The 15,550-nt window shown below is 37.1% G+C and overlaps 1 protein-coding gene across 2 annotated transcripts in view; it reads right to left on the bottom strand.

The window, feature by feature from the left end:
• KHDRBS3 (KH RNA binding domain containing, signal transduction associated 3) overlaps positions 1-15,550 on the bottom strand; it is a 73,472-nt gene that overhangs the window by 40,892 nt on the left and 17,030 nt on the right. For both annotated transcript variants that reach the window (XR_003397686.1, XM_026841660.1), the window contains exons 3-4: positions 13,966-14,112; positions 6,953-7,092 (exon numbers count right to left, since the gene is read on the bottom strand). Coding sequence is in view for 1 of the 2 variants with exons in the window: in XM_026841660.1 (XP_026697461.1) it covers positions 6,953-7,092; positions 13,966-14,112 (287 nt within the window). In the remaining variant the exon portion in view is untranslated. The remainder of the gene's footprint in view (positions 1-6,952; positions 7,093-13,965; positions 14,113-15,550) is intronic.

Genomic DNA, 15,550 nt, shown 5'->3' with positions numbered 1-15,550 from the left:
AAAATAGATTTATTTAGAAACTGTCTGGAGCATCAGTGATTAGACACCAAATTCCCATTTTTTTTAAATAAAATTATGACATCTCTCTTCAAATAACTATGAAGCAGTCTTGATCCACAGCTTCGGTTCAAGCACAAAATTATCATTTCACTACAAGCAGCACAACTACTGGAAATAACTTTCTTTTGATAAAGAAAACTGCTGTATTAACCCTCTATCAGAATACTTCTGAATCTGAAAGTTGATCAGTCTTCCAATACACTTCCTTGCCTGATAGCCCTCTTAATCCTTCCACTATTTCTTTGTTACAGATGATCTTTGTTTCCACTTCTACAGGCCACAGAGCACTATGTCCAAACCTTGGAAGTTTTATCTTATCAAAACTCCTTTGTCAGCCCATGTCAGCATGGACTACCTGCTCATGTTCTGAAATACAGAAGGAGTCTTTTGGCCTTCATTTTCTCTCCTCACTACCATGCTGCCATCTCATTCCCTTTCGAAAGTCCTTTGAAGGTCCTCTTTACCCCAGTGCCCATAAGAACATCTATTACAGTACTGACACTGCCAATATATCCAGAGTAATGGTGTATGCAAACAGGCACTGAATCCCCCACATACTCATCTTCAAATTTTTGTATACTTTGCTTGTGTAAGTACTTTGAGACAGAGTTAATGTGCCTTATTTTCAAGACACCTGAAATAAAAAGGTCCTTGCCTGTGATCCCTCAGATTTATGACACTGCAAATACACAAGTACTGAAGCATCACAGGAGATTTTAGTGTTTCTCTTTTTGTTACTCTTCTGAATCTTACATCAGGATGCTATCCGGCAGCTCGGATTTATTTGAACAAGGAAAACTCTACTACTTAAGTACCTATTAACTGTATTTTATACTAAACACACACTGTATTAGTTAGACAGTAAACATTTTCAGTAAATCCTAGCTTCTAGCCAAATGCTATTATCTCCAGACATGCTTTAACAAAGTGATTGTCCATGTACTTGAGATCATTGAGTCATAATCAAAAAGAAACATTTTGCTACCCTTAAACAGATTAGCACTGCTATGTGAGAATACCTGAAACTTCTGTTTCATCTTTCTCAGTTTTGCTGTTATTTTTCTGAATTTACTAATCCAGCAGTGGTGAACCTAGAGAAGGAAGTTAACCGTCCCCCATTAAACACACAAGTAAGTTAAGTGGTTAAATAAAGAATAATTTTACTCACAACTAAGTAATTAACTTACAGGCTCTACAGTGAAAAGGTCTTCTTCAATCTGGGTACCATGCACTAAACAAGATAAAGCAAAACCCAGTAATTCATTTAAGATCTTTTGTTTTCTCTACACTGAACAGTGTACCAGAATAGCAGGGGGAAATAATCTGATTTACCTCATGTCACAGCATCCCTTGAAGACAACATCATGAAAACTATTTTAGCTGGAACCTGAAAATTCCCCCATAGCATTATTTCATTATTTATACTTGCAATTTAGCATGAGGGGAAAAAAAATAAAAAAAGTGAAGCACTACATTTCTATAAAGCTATCAAATATACTATAGAATGGGAGAACCAGCCTTCGACAAGTGTTCGAATTTGCTAGTGTGATTTGTAAATACAGTAATTTTAGAACATAATCATAATATATAAGAAAATCTGGAAAGTGTGACTCACTGTACAGTTAAAATATTACTGAAGAACTGCATTTTGTAATTGATTCATCTCTCACAACTTGAACAAAGAGTTTAATATGTGGAAAACTATTCTAAATAACTAGTTCTACTCAGCTACATTATACTATGCTAGACTCAGATAATTTATGAATGTTTACAAGTAATGCACAGGTACTAATGTTTGATTGTTACTAAAATAGTATTTTACCAACACATACAACTTGAATACTTCCTTTTCAGCCTTTATTAGCAATAATTTGACATGTCTAATTTATAGTAGTCCCATAGTGGTTTTAGGATTTCTTTCCAGCAAACTATTACCCTTGACCACAGCACAGAGTGTCAAGCCAAAACTCCCAGATTCCCTCAGCAATAGCTCTACTTTATCTTTTCATTTATCACTTCCTTCTCTCTAGTATTACACTGATTTTTATATCAAGGGTTTTTACTAGATGACTTATTAAAATTACTTATGAAGTCAGTTAGTTCACAGCTTGCTTTCACTTTGTTTTAGTGAAAAAAATTAAACAGGTTTATGCAGGATGAAGCTCCTTTTCAGTTATCTCTTCTCCAGAAATGGTAGTAAATGTAAGAATAGCTTCATAAATGTGAAATTTAGAATCAGTTCCCTACACTGTATTATTCAATGAGGAAACACTTGGAATTCTTTAATTTTAGCATTCATGGTTCCACACATCTGTAAGTATTTAAACTGTTTAAATGGATGTAACAAATTCTGAGTACTTCTATTCCTTTGAGCAGAGCGAACTACAGTTAACATTGCTCAAACTATTTTTGTTCAGGTTTTATTAGACATGTGGAAAATAGACATGTTATGTTAAAATGTCAGCACCAAAACACTCAACACTGATATCCTGATACCACTCAGCTAGGATTCCTCCTGTCTTTTTGGTGTTTTTTTTCCAAAATGAGTCACCATTGATGTTAAACTCTTACTCAAGTTATTTCATATTTTTCATTTGAAAACAGTAATATGTATGTTCATGTTTTAATTTTGTGAAAAATGGGAGATTTATCAGAAGACTAAAGAAACAAAACACACTGAATGTAGTACCTGCCTTTGTCCTGAATCCTGAACTGTCTTTGAAAAATATTTTTGTGCTACAGAACTTTTTGAAGTCCTACATGTTCTCAACAAGAAGTTATTCTTAAAACAAACCAGCTGATTCCAGATGTATGAAAGGAGCGATTCAAGTTTTATCTGGTGACTAACAAAGAACAATTGAAAGTTGTGAACACATTACAGCAGCGATCCACATCGCCTCATATTATGTCTGACACACAAGACAGCAAATTCTAACCTACAACTTCACTAACAGTTGTATTTGTCCCTAGATAGAATGAAAGTCACTCAGCCATTAGGATCCCAGACATGCACAGAAAAAATATGAAATGAATTAATAGGGAAAGTAGAAAACCCCAACAATCTGATGCAACCACAAACCAGAATTTTGCTATTTCTTTAATTAGACTATTCCTACATTTCAGTTCTGAGAGATTACTTGTTCCTCCATTCATCTTAGTGAAATCAAAGTATCTGCTTTCAAATACAATTCCTGTCAGGCTGGGGAGTTAACCCAACCACTTTCCCTTAGTGTTGCCTTTCAATATTTAAGGGGGCCTGCTTATAAAAAGATGGAAAGAGATTTTTCACAAGGGCCTGTAGTCACAGGAGAAGGGGCAATGGTTTTCAACAATTTTAGATTGGACATAAGAAAATTCTTTACAATGATGGTAGTGAGACTCTGGAAAAGGTTTCCCAGAGAAGCTGTGGATGCTCCATCACTAGAAGTATTCAAGGGTGGGTTGTATGGGGCTTTGAGAAACCTGATCTAGGGGAATATGTCCCTTCCCATGGGGGGGGGGTTGAACTAGATGATCTCTAAAGATCCCTTCCAACCCAAACCATTCTTGATTTTAACTGTGATTTCCAGCTGTAAGTGGCATGAACTATGAATTGGTTCCCCCACCCCCAAGTGGCAAAAAAGATTTACCCATGTACTTAGACTTTAATCATCTTATCCTCTAGAATATAACTTTTCCAATATATCTTAGAACTGGAAATCAGTGATCCTTGGGGGTTTTTTTGCTTAGTCTTAAAATAGTAATGTGAAGTTTTAGATAGGAAATGCTACTTTATTTGCAAAATATCCTGAGAGGTATACATTAACATGTATGTTACATGTTTATTTTCAGTCTTTAATCAGAAATCTCAATTCACATTTCAGTAGTAGTATTTATTCCACTGATTCAAGATAGAAATTCAAATGTATCAAAGACATTGATTCCAAAGAGATGCATCCTCTAGCTACTCATTATAACAGCATCACATTAATCACTATGGATCCTCTAAGCCTACTAGCACATTAAAATTAACTGGTATGATCCTTCATTTTGTATAGTCACCTCCAAAAAAACTGTTTAAGAACAATGTCAGTCTACAATAAAAAAAGGGATTGAAAACCAGGACTTTCACCAGGGAAAGATTCTCCTGTCCCTTCTCTTGTTCCACAGATGAGTCAAGTACTAAAGAGGTTAAATGCTGAGTATAAACACCACAGAAAACTGAAGTACTGTGAAAACATCTGAAGGTAACCTTTAATAGTATTAGGATGAAGGAAGAAAAATGAGGGCAGAGGGCAGAAGGAAGCAGGTATGTGCCCAAGATCAGTGATGAGAAGGAAAGCACATTCCTAAAGGGAAAGCTCAAAACACAACTCTTTGACAGCAAATTCCATCCATTCCCAAAAATCTTACTGGGTTCTGGAGTCATTAAAAAAAAAAAAAAGTCAAGAAAATATGGAACAAGCCAGAAATAGCAGAATAAAAGTTACCAAACCACAGCCATCAGGAAATTACTTACCATATACAGAAATACCTGTGCACAAGCTACAATTTTGTATGCAAGCACAAGCATACTGTTTTCTACAAAGTAAAATTTTGGTATGGAGCTAAACATACATGTAACAAGTCTTCTTAAAAGAAGGCACTTGATAAGATGCATTATCTCCAGTCTCAACACGTCTGATAAGGAGTAAAGAAAGGCATAAATTAGTACACTTTGGTCCTTTTAAATGAAGCTATTCAGGAATTAAGGCTTAAAAAAAAAAACGAAGTTAAACACTCAGTTACTGCATCCTCAACAGGATGTTTCACATATCAAGGCTGGTATCTTAAAAATATTATCTGGATTATAAAGAGACGTTAGGATCAAGCTTTTAGATTCATTTCACAAATCTTCAAGCTTTGCTTCAACCTCTCCTGGGTATCTCAAGGATGCTTGCTATTAGAACTGTTTTATTTAACACTAAGACAAAGCCTTTAACAAAGCCTTCCTTCAATGGAAGTATTTCTCACTGAAATCTACCTGGGCTAAAAAAAAGACTCAGAGCATTACAACTGAGTTTAAGATCTTTAACTCAATAGCTGTAGTATCTCAGTTGCAATGGCATTACATTTCACTTAAGGAATCTTTTATGCTAACAGAGCTCTTCAATTTGAGGGAAAAGAATCTTAGAGTTTGAGACAAGTGTTAAAGTAAGGACAAGTCAAAGCAACAACCTTTCAGTTTTCCTTAGAACATACATAAAAAATGAGATGACAAATACAATTTTCAGCTGTCATCTCCAGATCAAATGCTAACAACATTTACATTTACCCTGAAGACACTTCAATAGTTGTAGGCTAACAGTATGAACTACAAAGAATTTTGAGCAACCTAACAGCATGTAAATCTTACATAAAATGCATGTTTGGTAAATTATTCTTTCAAAGGCCAGAGGATGGAACTAGAGATGTTAGAAATTCAGTACTATGAAAATTTGATTATGTATGCATGTGCTAGGCACTAGTAGTGGAAATTAGGTATGAAACTTTAGTGATAAGACCAGACTAAACAGTTACTTCTGCATCACAAACACTAGCTTAAGGACATATAAAAATGAAGAAAAAGTGAAATAGAACTGAGTGTCTCTGCACTGACAATATGTAGCAGAGTTGTTACAGGCATCTATGGGAAAGTTAAAAACAGATATTTAAAAACTGAAGAAAAGTTAGCAAAAAACCCATCTCCAAAATCAAACGAGATTCTAATTTGCAAGCACTTTTGAATGGCTGATTACAGTGCTAAAGAAGTGAACCTTGGTATATAATTACCACTACTCTGAACATTAAAATCAAGAACAGCAGCAGACTATATATATTACACAACATTACTTAAGAATGTAAGAACAAAAATTTGTTTATTTGGAGAAAATAATTATATACTTACAGGATACCACAAACAGTATGTGTAAATTCTCTAAATTAAAATTCATTCTGCATTGCATTTGCAATTATTACAGGATAGACATAACAGATCTGTATAAGTGGAGTAATTCCACAGTGTTTTTTCCTTCTAGCATGTTTAATCTGACTTAAAACACCTCAGAAAATGATTCTGAAATTTTAAAAGCTGAAATTAAGTTTCAAACTTGCATTAATAAGCACCATAGCCACATCAAAGGAAACAGTTCACTGTAGAAAACTGTTACACTTAACTACTGCAGCCACAGTCTCTCTACTGTAATAGAAACAGTTATGGACTCTATTTAGTTTGTTTTCACACTTTGGGACTCAAAGGACTTGAAGCTGTCATCTCAGTACTGCAATCAAGATGGGGGATGCTAAAGTAAAAATAGAACACCTCCCATGTCAAAGAAAAATAAAGCAAAGGAAGCAGCAGACTTTCCTATTCCTGAAACAAACAAATGCCACTTCATGAAAACAGCACAGTGCAGGAGACCAAATCCAAATTCTACCACCAAAACACTTCTCTATTATTTTATCAGGACTATAAATTTACCAATACAGTAAAAGGAATGTGTATTCTCTATGTTAGAGAAATTGATCTGAAATTCATGTCAATCAAGGCAAGATTTACCAGTTTTTCAAAGCTGTGAGCTCCACAGGACTAACAGACCCTGCACACAGATAAGGGAGTAACTAGAAGTTAGAAGTGAAGCAGCACTGAACATCTTTATGATGCACATTGTTTCTCCACTTAGGTACCATTCAAGTTCAAGACAAATTTCAGCACCACTTAAGTCAGTCTAAGTTATTTAGACTATGTTCCACAAATCAAGATTTGTTGCCCCTATCTTCTGCTCTTATTTTGGGGGTCCTTCACATGTTTCACTATTGTACTTTTTTTTATTTGGAGGAAGAAGCTTAAAATATAGACATTCAAATTAAATTCCACTGCAGCTGAGATACTTACCTGGACAAAGCAGGAACTGGTACTCCTCTTGCTCGAATAGATGGTTTTCCACGGACTACTGGAACTTCTGCATTTTCTGAACCACCATTTAAATATGTTAATTCTTGAAGCTGTGCCTGTCTGATCTCATCATTGTAGTCCTAAAACAGAGGGCAGTGAGAAAAAACAAACTGTTCAACCACCACACCAAGTTAGTATCAGCAAACACTGCTCCTCAAAGTTTTCTCTTAAGAAGTTGAAGATTTTATTGGAAAATTTCAATGTGCAGAACACTATAGGCATAGTAATTCAAAAACTTCTAGAAGAATTCTATGTATTAACTGCAATTTTTGCTTGGGCATGTTTCTTTCCCAATGCATATTACCTCCACATAGTTTTACCAACTAAAATGCCACTGTTAAAATGCTGCAGATAAGGGGAAGCAACAAAAGAAATCAAGGTCCCATTCCTGAGCTGAGATATTGTTTGTAGTTCCAGCGGGAGAACAACAGTCTGAAAAGCAGGAAAAATTGCATTGCCTGGTGTTGCAAAGCAATACAGAATACACTGTAGAGAACAGCCCCTGACAAGTAAGGAATTTTATTAGACGCATACACTTTTAAAATCAGGAGTTAAAGTATAAACAATGCAACTACAAACATTCACTATTATCTAGTAAGAGCTCCAAAAATTTCAATTCTAGAACATGCAGGGATAAACAGTTTGAAGACACATGGCTTATTTCTTCTGCACAAATCTTATCTCAAGGTCAATTGAAAAGAAAGCTCGAGTTATTTACATGGAATTAACAGGGTACTTCAAATATGTAAGAGTCTTTTCAGGGACCTTGAGCCAATCTCCAAAACTAGCACATGGCACAGGAATAAAATAGATACAGCAATGAACTTGAGCTGTACATTTTTTCCTGCCATTTTTCTTCCACTTAAAGTGAACCAAAGAATGCATGTGTAAAGGTGAATCAGAAAGTGATACATACACACTAAGTATCAAAATATTAACAGGTCCTCTAATAAGAATGAAGGGATACTTCTGATGTTACAGCTCTTATCTCTGCAAATCCTATTTAAAACAAGGCAGGTTTGTCCAAATACGGTCTGGTTTTATATTTCAATTGCAAAACAAAGGATCTGTATCTCTTATTGGAAATCTTATTTTATTACATTTATTCACTAGACAGGTACCAGAAGACTGTCAGGCAGCCTTGCAAACAACTCACTGAAACATAACTCCACATTGAAAGGAGATTAAAGCATCTATGCACTCAAAGGCCTCCATTAGCCTTGAAACATTCCACTTCCCCTATCTTCCACTAACAGGAGTAAGAGTTTTCCTCTATATGCCATTGCTGAAGATAGTTACTAGTATTAAAGAGTGGCACTATAAAGGAATTCTTCCAAACTCTTAAATAGGCTCTGAAACGTAACTCAACTGTCCATCCGAGATCATCCTCTATTTAGCAAGAGAAACCAACCAAGCAGGGTGAAGAAAAAAGTCTGGAAGACTGAATCAACTGTTTCAGACTGCATAACTGAAGCTTGAGAAACAGATTCTATTATAAAACAACCTGGAACCAATACACAGCCAAACCATCAGAGGGAGTAGAAACAAAATGGGCAATTGAACACTACTCTGGTCAGCTAATGTACAGAAACCCACTTTATATTTGTACTTTGCTGCTGGACCAGAACTGGCCAGTACTTCAATCTTCAAACGAAATGCTGAGCAGCTGTTAAAACTGTACCACAATCAATACTTAGGTTTCAAAGTTCTGACATGCATGTAACAGATGCCCTTCATAAACTCTCCACAAGACATCCTCCTCAGAATTGGACTCCTAGAAAAATACCTTTGATTTTATATTAATTTCATTCAACTTCTTAAAAATGTGCTTAGGATATTTTATTTCTCCCTGGTGTTTTTTTTTTCCTGTAGCATACTACTGGACATATCAGCAGCCTTAGTCACAGACAGAGGCTCCACTGTGCCAAGACACAGAACAGAAAAAAACGGTCCTTATCACATATGCCAGAGGCAGCAGGAAGGATACAGAGTGAAGGGGCATAGAAGGAAGCCAAGAGAAGCAGCAGCGTTAATCCATTAGTCTCTGAAATGGATTCTTCAATTAAAAGTACCAAATGGTCAACTTATGAATACCCACTGCTGGAAAGCAGCACACCTGAAATCAAACTGAGAGACAACGATCTCCTCACCTAGAACATAAGACATACACAGAAACCCTTTAGACTGTGCTCCTCCCCTGTACAATTTAGGCAGAGGTAACACTTTGAAATGCTGGGGTTTCAACCTCAAGCCCCAGATTAAGGCTGACATGTGGATGATTCCCACAGCCCTTCCCAAAGGGGGGTGAGTTTCCCTTTAAGCTTCCCTCCAGGGTGGAGCAGCCTTGCAGACAGAGCCATTGGGTCACTGAGCCCCAGGGCTCTGCAGTGAGTAACCCCAGGTCAGGTGTCCACTGAGGGATAACAGCTGGGACCCCTTGCAGGCAGGGCAGTGTCTGTGTGTGAGGTGGGTGTCCTGTGCAGAGTTCCCTGTTGGGGAAGGACCTCCTGCCTCCCTGGGACTGGGCTCCAGTCAGTTCTGGCCTTTGTAAGTGTGGGCTGTGTAGGGATTCAGTGTGTGGCTTCCTTGGTCTTATGCGTTTGGCTTGTTAACCTGGTTGTCTCCTGTCCCTTCTATGGGAGACTGCATTGCACCATTTATTCCACCCACTGTTGATCATGTGGTGTTGTTGTTGGGGTCAGTGGGATTGATGTTGATAATGTATAATCTGACTTGTTTGTACTCCCAGTGCTCACCCCTGTACTGACCCTTTTGTATCAAATACAATTTGGTTATTGGTTCATCTTTATGCTGGCTGTGTCCTTTATGCTAGGCCTGATAATTGGCAAAACACACTTGAATTTAAGTCAAATGCTACTGATTAATTTCAAGTGAACAGATGTACTCTCATTTTATGAATATTGCCCATCCTCACTACAGCCTTCTCTGAAGATGGAGAATGTTTTCTTCTGTAGGAATGACTACATTGAGATACACACGATAGCTTTTCTCCCTACACAGAATTACTATCATGATCCAACTAGCCAACATTCTTTGAGATTTTATCTGTTATTTCCACCCAGCTCTGATCAACACACTGGCAGCAGCTCTCCTTAGGATCACCTGTAATAAAAGACCTTATTCAAATTTATCATTCAAATTATCGATTAAAACATTTTCATTTCATGTTTGGACAGATCCCTGCAAAACGCTACACAGTTTTGGAAAACACCCAAGCAGATTTTTATCCTGGCAGTGAGCAATAAATAGTTACCAGGTTTCAAGCCACCTTTCTACACAGCCCTTATTTATTCACCAGTTTAAACTGTGTTAAGAGTTTCTAGAGCCCACCAAGCTCTTCCAAATGCCATTAAATGCTATTTCATTACCACATCTTAAACTGCACGTGCAGGAGGCAAGATAGACTACAGGTAAAAATGGTAAATTCTGCTCACATTGTAAATTGACTGCAAGTGTTCTCTCAAAGATGTTTCTATATTTTTCTTTAAAGACAAGGAAAACAAGAAACTCAGGTAACCAAGAGCAAAGCATAATTAATGCCGTAACTGTCAAAAGAAGAATAACTGCCACAACTCAAAACTTAAACTAGACTAAGAGTTCTATTGGCCAAAACTGCAGTCATCACAGTATAATGCAGGACCCAGGGAGGTGGTGAGGGTGGAAGTACCTAGCTTTTTGTCCTGACAGAAGTAGTTCTGGGATAAATAATATCAAACATAACACCCACCAATCTAACAGTCAAACAGACTGATGACCAGAAGATCTGGCCAGAACAAAGGGACTGGCTAATTTGAAGGAGGACAAAAGAAGTCAGAAGCCACAATTCTACCTACAGAAGATAGGCGAGAGTCAAGGCAACATAAGCACAGCCAAAAAAAAACCCTCGAGTCAAGGTTTTGTTTCTCGGTTTGAGTTATACCAATAGTCTCAAGGAAGTACAGTGGCCTCTGCAGCTGCTTGAGTCTGGCCTTCAATGCAAGAGGTGTTTGTTCATGGATCTAAAAAGATCCAAGAGAGGCTAAAGCATTTTTGCTATAGTCAGTTACTACAAGTACCACAAGAATATTTTGTATCCTACCTACATTCTGGAACCAATTGTGACTATGTTCAGGCCTGATCTTCAGACTGAACAATGACCACATTCATAAATTAGGTTCAGCATCTAAAGCTGTGGTTAACTTACATTATAAGGAGAACACAAATTAAGATCCTATATACTGATAGCAGGACTTTTCTTGAAATAAAACTGCTAATTTGTGAAGTAGGCCACAACAGACCTCATGAAAAATAAAAATCAAGTTGTATTTGGCAGCAGTTAACCAAAACGGCAGTTCTAGAGAGGACATTGTCACTCCTTATTGCTTCCTGGAGTGCCTGCTGCAAGTGGGGGCAGGGCAGAAGAGATTAAGGCATTCAGAACCATTCTGATAAGATTACACTGAAAAAGACAAAGAGAAATTATGACGGTGTTGGCTTGATCCCATAGTTCAGATAAGATTATGTAGCATCAGTTCAGCTCAATAAAATAAAGATGCAACAATCAAAAGCTGAGATGGAAATGTGTACAATCCATGAATGGAATTGCTCATTATCAGTCTGTAATTCTACTGGCCTAAGAGCAGTGAAGTAATGGCTAGGTTTTTATAAACTTAATTATGGCATTAGGTGAATCAAGCTTAATGAAGAAAACTCTCTAGTGAAGGGGGCAGGGGAACCAGATACATCCTTACTTCCAGTGCCTGCAAAAAGCAGTTATCCAAATGAGCATATTTTCATCTAGAAGCAGAGGTTTGCTCACTAGAATAGCCAAGAAATGAATTCTGCCTTCACTCTTCACACAATCAAATCATTAATCATGTAAATACAGTAGCCTTCAGCATTGACATCCCAGCATTCTGACAAATACTCTGTTGAGAACTCCCTACCTGACCTATTAGAATGTTTGAAGGGTGACATGTCTTACCTTTTCATATAAATCAAGACAAAGCCATTTAGTACTTGCAAAGTTATGATGTGGTGCTTGCTTCTTTCTAACACAAGAACATAACACTCAGACCATTTCTTTGGTTTTACACTGTCTTAAGGTGTATCTACATTGGTGTTTTATTTCACATCAGGATGTATTCCTAAATGAACCTCCTGATGATTGTCACTTATCATGCTTTGGCTCATGTCATGAAGTAGTATGGGGCATATGAACTAACTTCCATTCAGACTAAAACATGCCAGAAGAAATATTCCAGGAGCACTTAACTCCAGTTACTCGGGAAGGTAGTTTAATGGAACTAGACTAGGTTTAGAACATACCAAACACTCCCAAATGCATACGGTAGCACTGTCAGGTTATCAGCACCAACTGCTTCACCAGAGAGTGATTCTACTTGCAACAGGCTGTAGTGGCCACACAACAGACATCCACAACTAGTCCTGAATACAGTTACACTATACTCACACATTCATGTGCTGCTGTCACTTAGATACACACCTCAGTAAAGTTTCCTTAGCTATGTCTCCCACATTTTCAAGATCTGACATGAATCAAAACTAAACATTTGGGTAATATTTTCAATAGTAAAAGTAAATAGAAGTTGATGCACCTTGAGGATGCTTTGCTTTCTGTATTTGTTCATTTGATAACTTGTTGGAGAACGGCTTGCAGAGAGCAAGGCCATAGCTCCCTGCAGGAGCTGGTCGGCCATAGCTCCCTGCAGAATTCGGTCCCAGCCACCTGAGGTAAACAAAGGAAAGAACCCAGGGTACAGTTATGTAAACAAAGATGAAGATCCAGGGCTCAGTTGTGCTAGTGAGGGTTGTTGTGAGAACAAAGAGATAAGTTGGGGCGCATTATGACCTTGGGGGTGAGAGGAAGGCAGCCCTGGGAGAGAAGCAGGTTCACAGCAAGAAAGATGTTTATGCATACCAGAGATGCCACAAGGGGCTGGGATATTATAATGTGACCTTTTAGATGTACCCAATGGCTGAGATATTATAATGTAGTTTTCTTAAATGTATCCAATAGAGTTACAAGTAGTGTATTGTAGATTGCTTATATAAGGTGTGATTTCTTTCAATAAAGTTGAAGCTTGCTCTATCATTCACATTGAATCGGCTGCTTGCTTCCTCCGCCTGCCGCAATAACTAATAAAAACAGAAGAACTTTCACTAAAGAGCAAATACAATTAAGAATTTCACATATAGTACTACCACCTCAAATGCTCCTTGAGAGTTGGGATTGTTCCAAGCACTTTAATATTGCAAAGCAAATCAAGGTTGGTCTTACATGAGAAGCAAATACAGGAATCTTCTGTAGAAAGACATTGGAAACCCTGCAACACCATTGCCTATACATATCCCAAACCTGGAGTGCAAACTTATACTGGAAATCACATCTCATTTTATACATCTGTACATCACAAGTTGAAGTATACACCAGAAGACAAGTATAACCCATGTATCACTAGCTTTGTGAAAAAGTAAAGATCCAAGATAAAATTGAATTGATTCTCATCACTGAACACTAAACCAGGATTATGGGTGTGAGCAATACTGCAATTTCAAATTTATTTATTCTTAGTAAAACACAACCTTATGCTGATGCTTCAGGTGTACAAACACAGAAAACCCCTACCTTAAGCAAAGTTATTTGCCCATATTTTACTGATTTATACAGTTATTTGTAGACTTAAATACTTCGCACATGACCAGTTAAGTGAGAATAAGTTGCTCTTACTGTAGGTCATATTAGATGAGATGGTATCTGGACAGTTACACATTCACCCAATAGCTGCCTATATCAAAATGAAAAATTTGTGAATATCACCATTTCTTTCACAGGTGAAGGAAATTAAACCCAGTATGAGGTGATGTTGCTTAGAGACAGAATTTCTCACTCAAGACTACCAGAATTCTTACGAAAAAATTAAAATACTAACAGGGATGAGGAACTTCTTGATTTCTTCCAATGCATGTCCCATTCTGGCATATGCTTCCGCTGGTGGAGCAAAAACTTCAATCAAAACATGCAGGTCATCATTTAGGTGGAAGTACTTTGCCTCTCCACTTTTTCTCAACTCTTCCTCCTAGGAGATAAAGAAAGCTGGGTTTTTTTTCAAGTTCTTATTTTAAACATACAACGCAAGTGTGAAAGTTGGCTCAGAAGCATTTGCACATATTGTTTACTCATACTTGGATATCAACTAAAGTGTAACATCATACACTTCCCTGATACACTTCAAATCGCACTGCTACAGTATCAGAGTAGTGTCCCTTTCCTTAACAGTAAGTCACCAGCAACACACGAAGTATGACCCATATCACACTTCTGCTCACATACAGGAACTGTAGCACAAGAAACAATGTTCCCAGTTTTCCCAAATGCAGTTTCATGCAGAGGTCAGAAACAAAAAGTGAACATGAAGCCTCTTTCTTCAAAAGCAGTCTTTAGAAACAGTTTGATCTAACATTCTATAAGAGCAAGACTCTTACCAATATTATTCCAGTCTCTGTACTATTGCACTGCTCAGATAATTTTATTTTCTGTTCTCACAGATTTCTATCCCATAAGTACATCCTTTACAAAACAATGCTACTTGGACATGAATCTAAGAGCATACGAGATAAGGGAGGAGGACATGCCTGTTTCAGAAAATAATTTATTTCTTTTTTTCTGCTTCACTCAACCCACTTCAGAAGGAATGAGAAACTGAGGTTTCAATGTAGTGGAGCAGTGCTCAGCTCCCAAATACTTGCATTCACATGCAAAATGGCCACAGACCTAAAAGACATCATGTGTTACACACAAGAGGGGAGCTCGAGTGACAGGTGCATTCCAAAAGACTAAACCACCATTAAAAACAATTTCATCGTATTACTAGATCATATCAAATTCTTAGCAGTTCTGCTAGCTAAAAAACAAAGCTCTAAAGAACCCCCTGTTGCTTACTGTATTCAGCAAGAACCAGGTAAGTACTTCACCCTTTAGATTACTAAAATTGTAGCTCCAATAATACTTGAAAACTCACTCACACGCCCTTAATTATGGGTTGAGGTTTTTAAGTGAAAATCCATTTTTGCTTCTCAACTAACATTCCTATCATACTTAATGTTTGACTATGAGGATGTTTAAAAAAATCAGCAGAATCTAGTTAGCCATTAGAGCATCCACAACAAGAGTATTACGAGGCCAGAGTCAGCAGGATTAGACTTTGTCAGCAATACCATCATCAATACAAATAACTGATCTTAAAAACAGGAAGTAAAACAATATAAACATTACACTTAAAAACTTAGTTTTAATAGGAACTGTTTCTTAAATACTTTAAGCACATATATTCAAGTTATATGAACTGTCATCTAGTACTGGAAGCTAGATATTTTAATCAGTGGAGTTCCCCATACATGTATTTTAGCATAGACATGCTATCAAGCATTCCCTGTCTTTTTTTAAAGGGGGGGAAAAAAAATCACTGTGCAGTTAGATGTGCAGAGAATTGAGAATTAAGAAAATTTATTTCTGTG

Source organism: Athene cunicularia (genome assembly GCF_003259725.1).
Source record: "Athene cunicularia isolate RWA chromosome 2 unlocalized genomic scaffold, athCun1 chr2_part1, whole genome shotgun sequence".
Classification (NCBI taxonomy): domain Eukaryota; kingdom Metazoa; phylum Chordata; class Aves; order Strigiformes; family Strigidae; genus Athene; species Athene cunicularia.
This window is presented reverse-complemented; position numbering and strand designations above follow the sequence as displayed.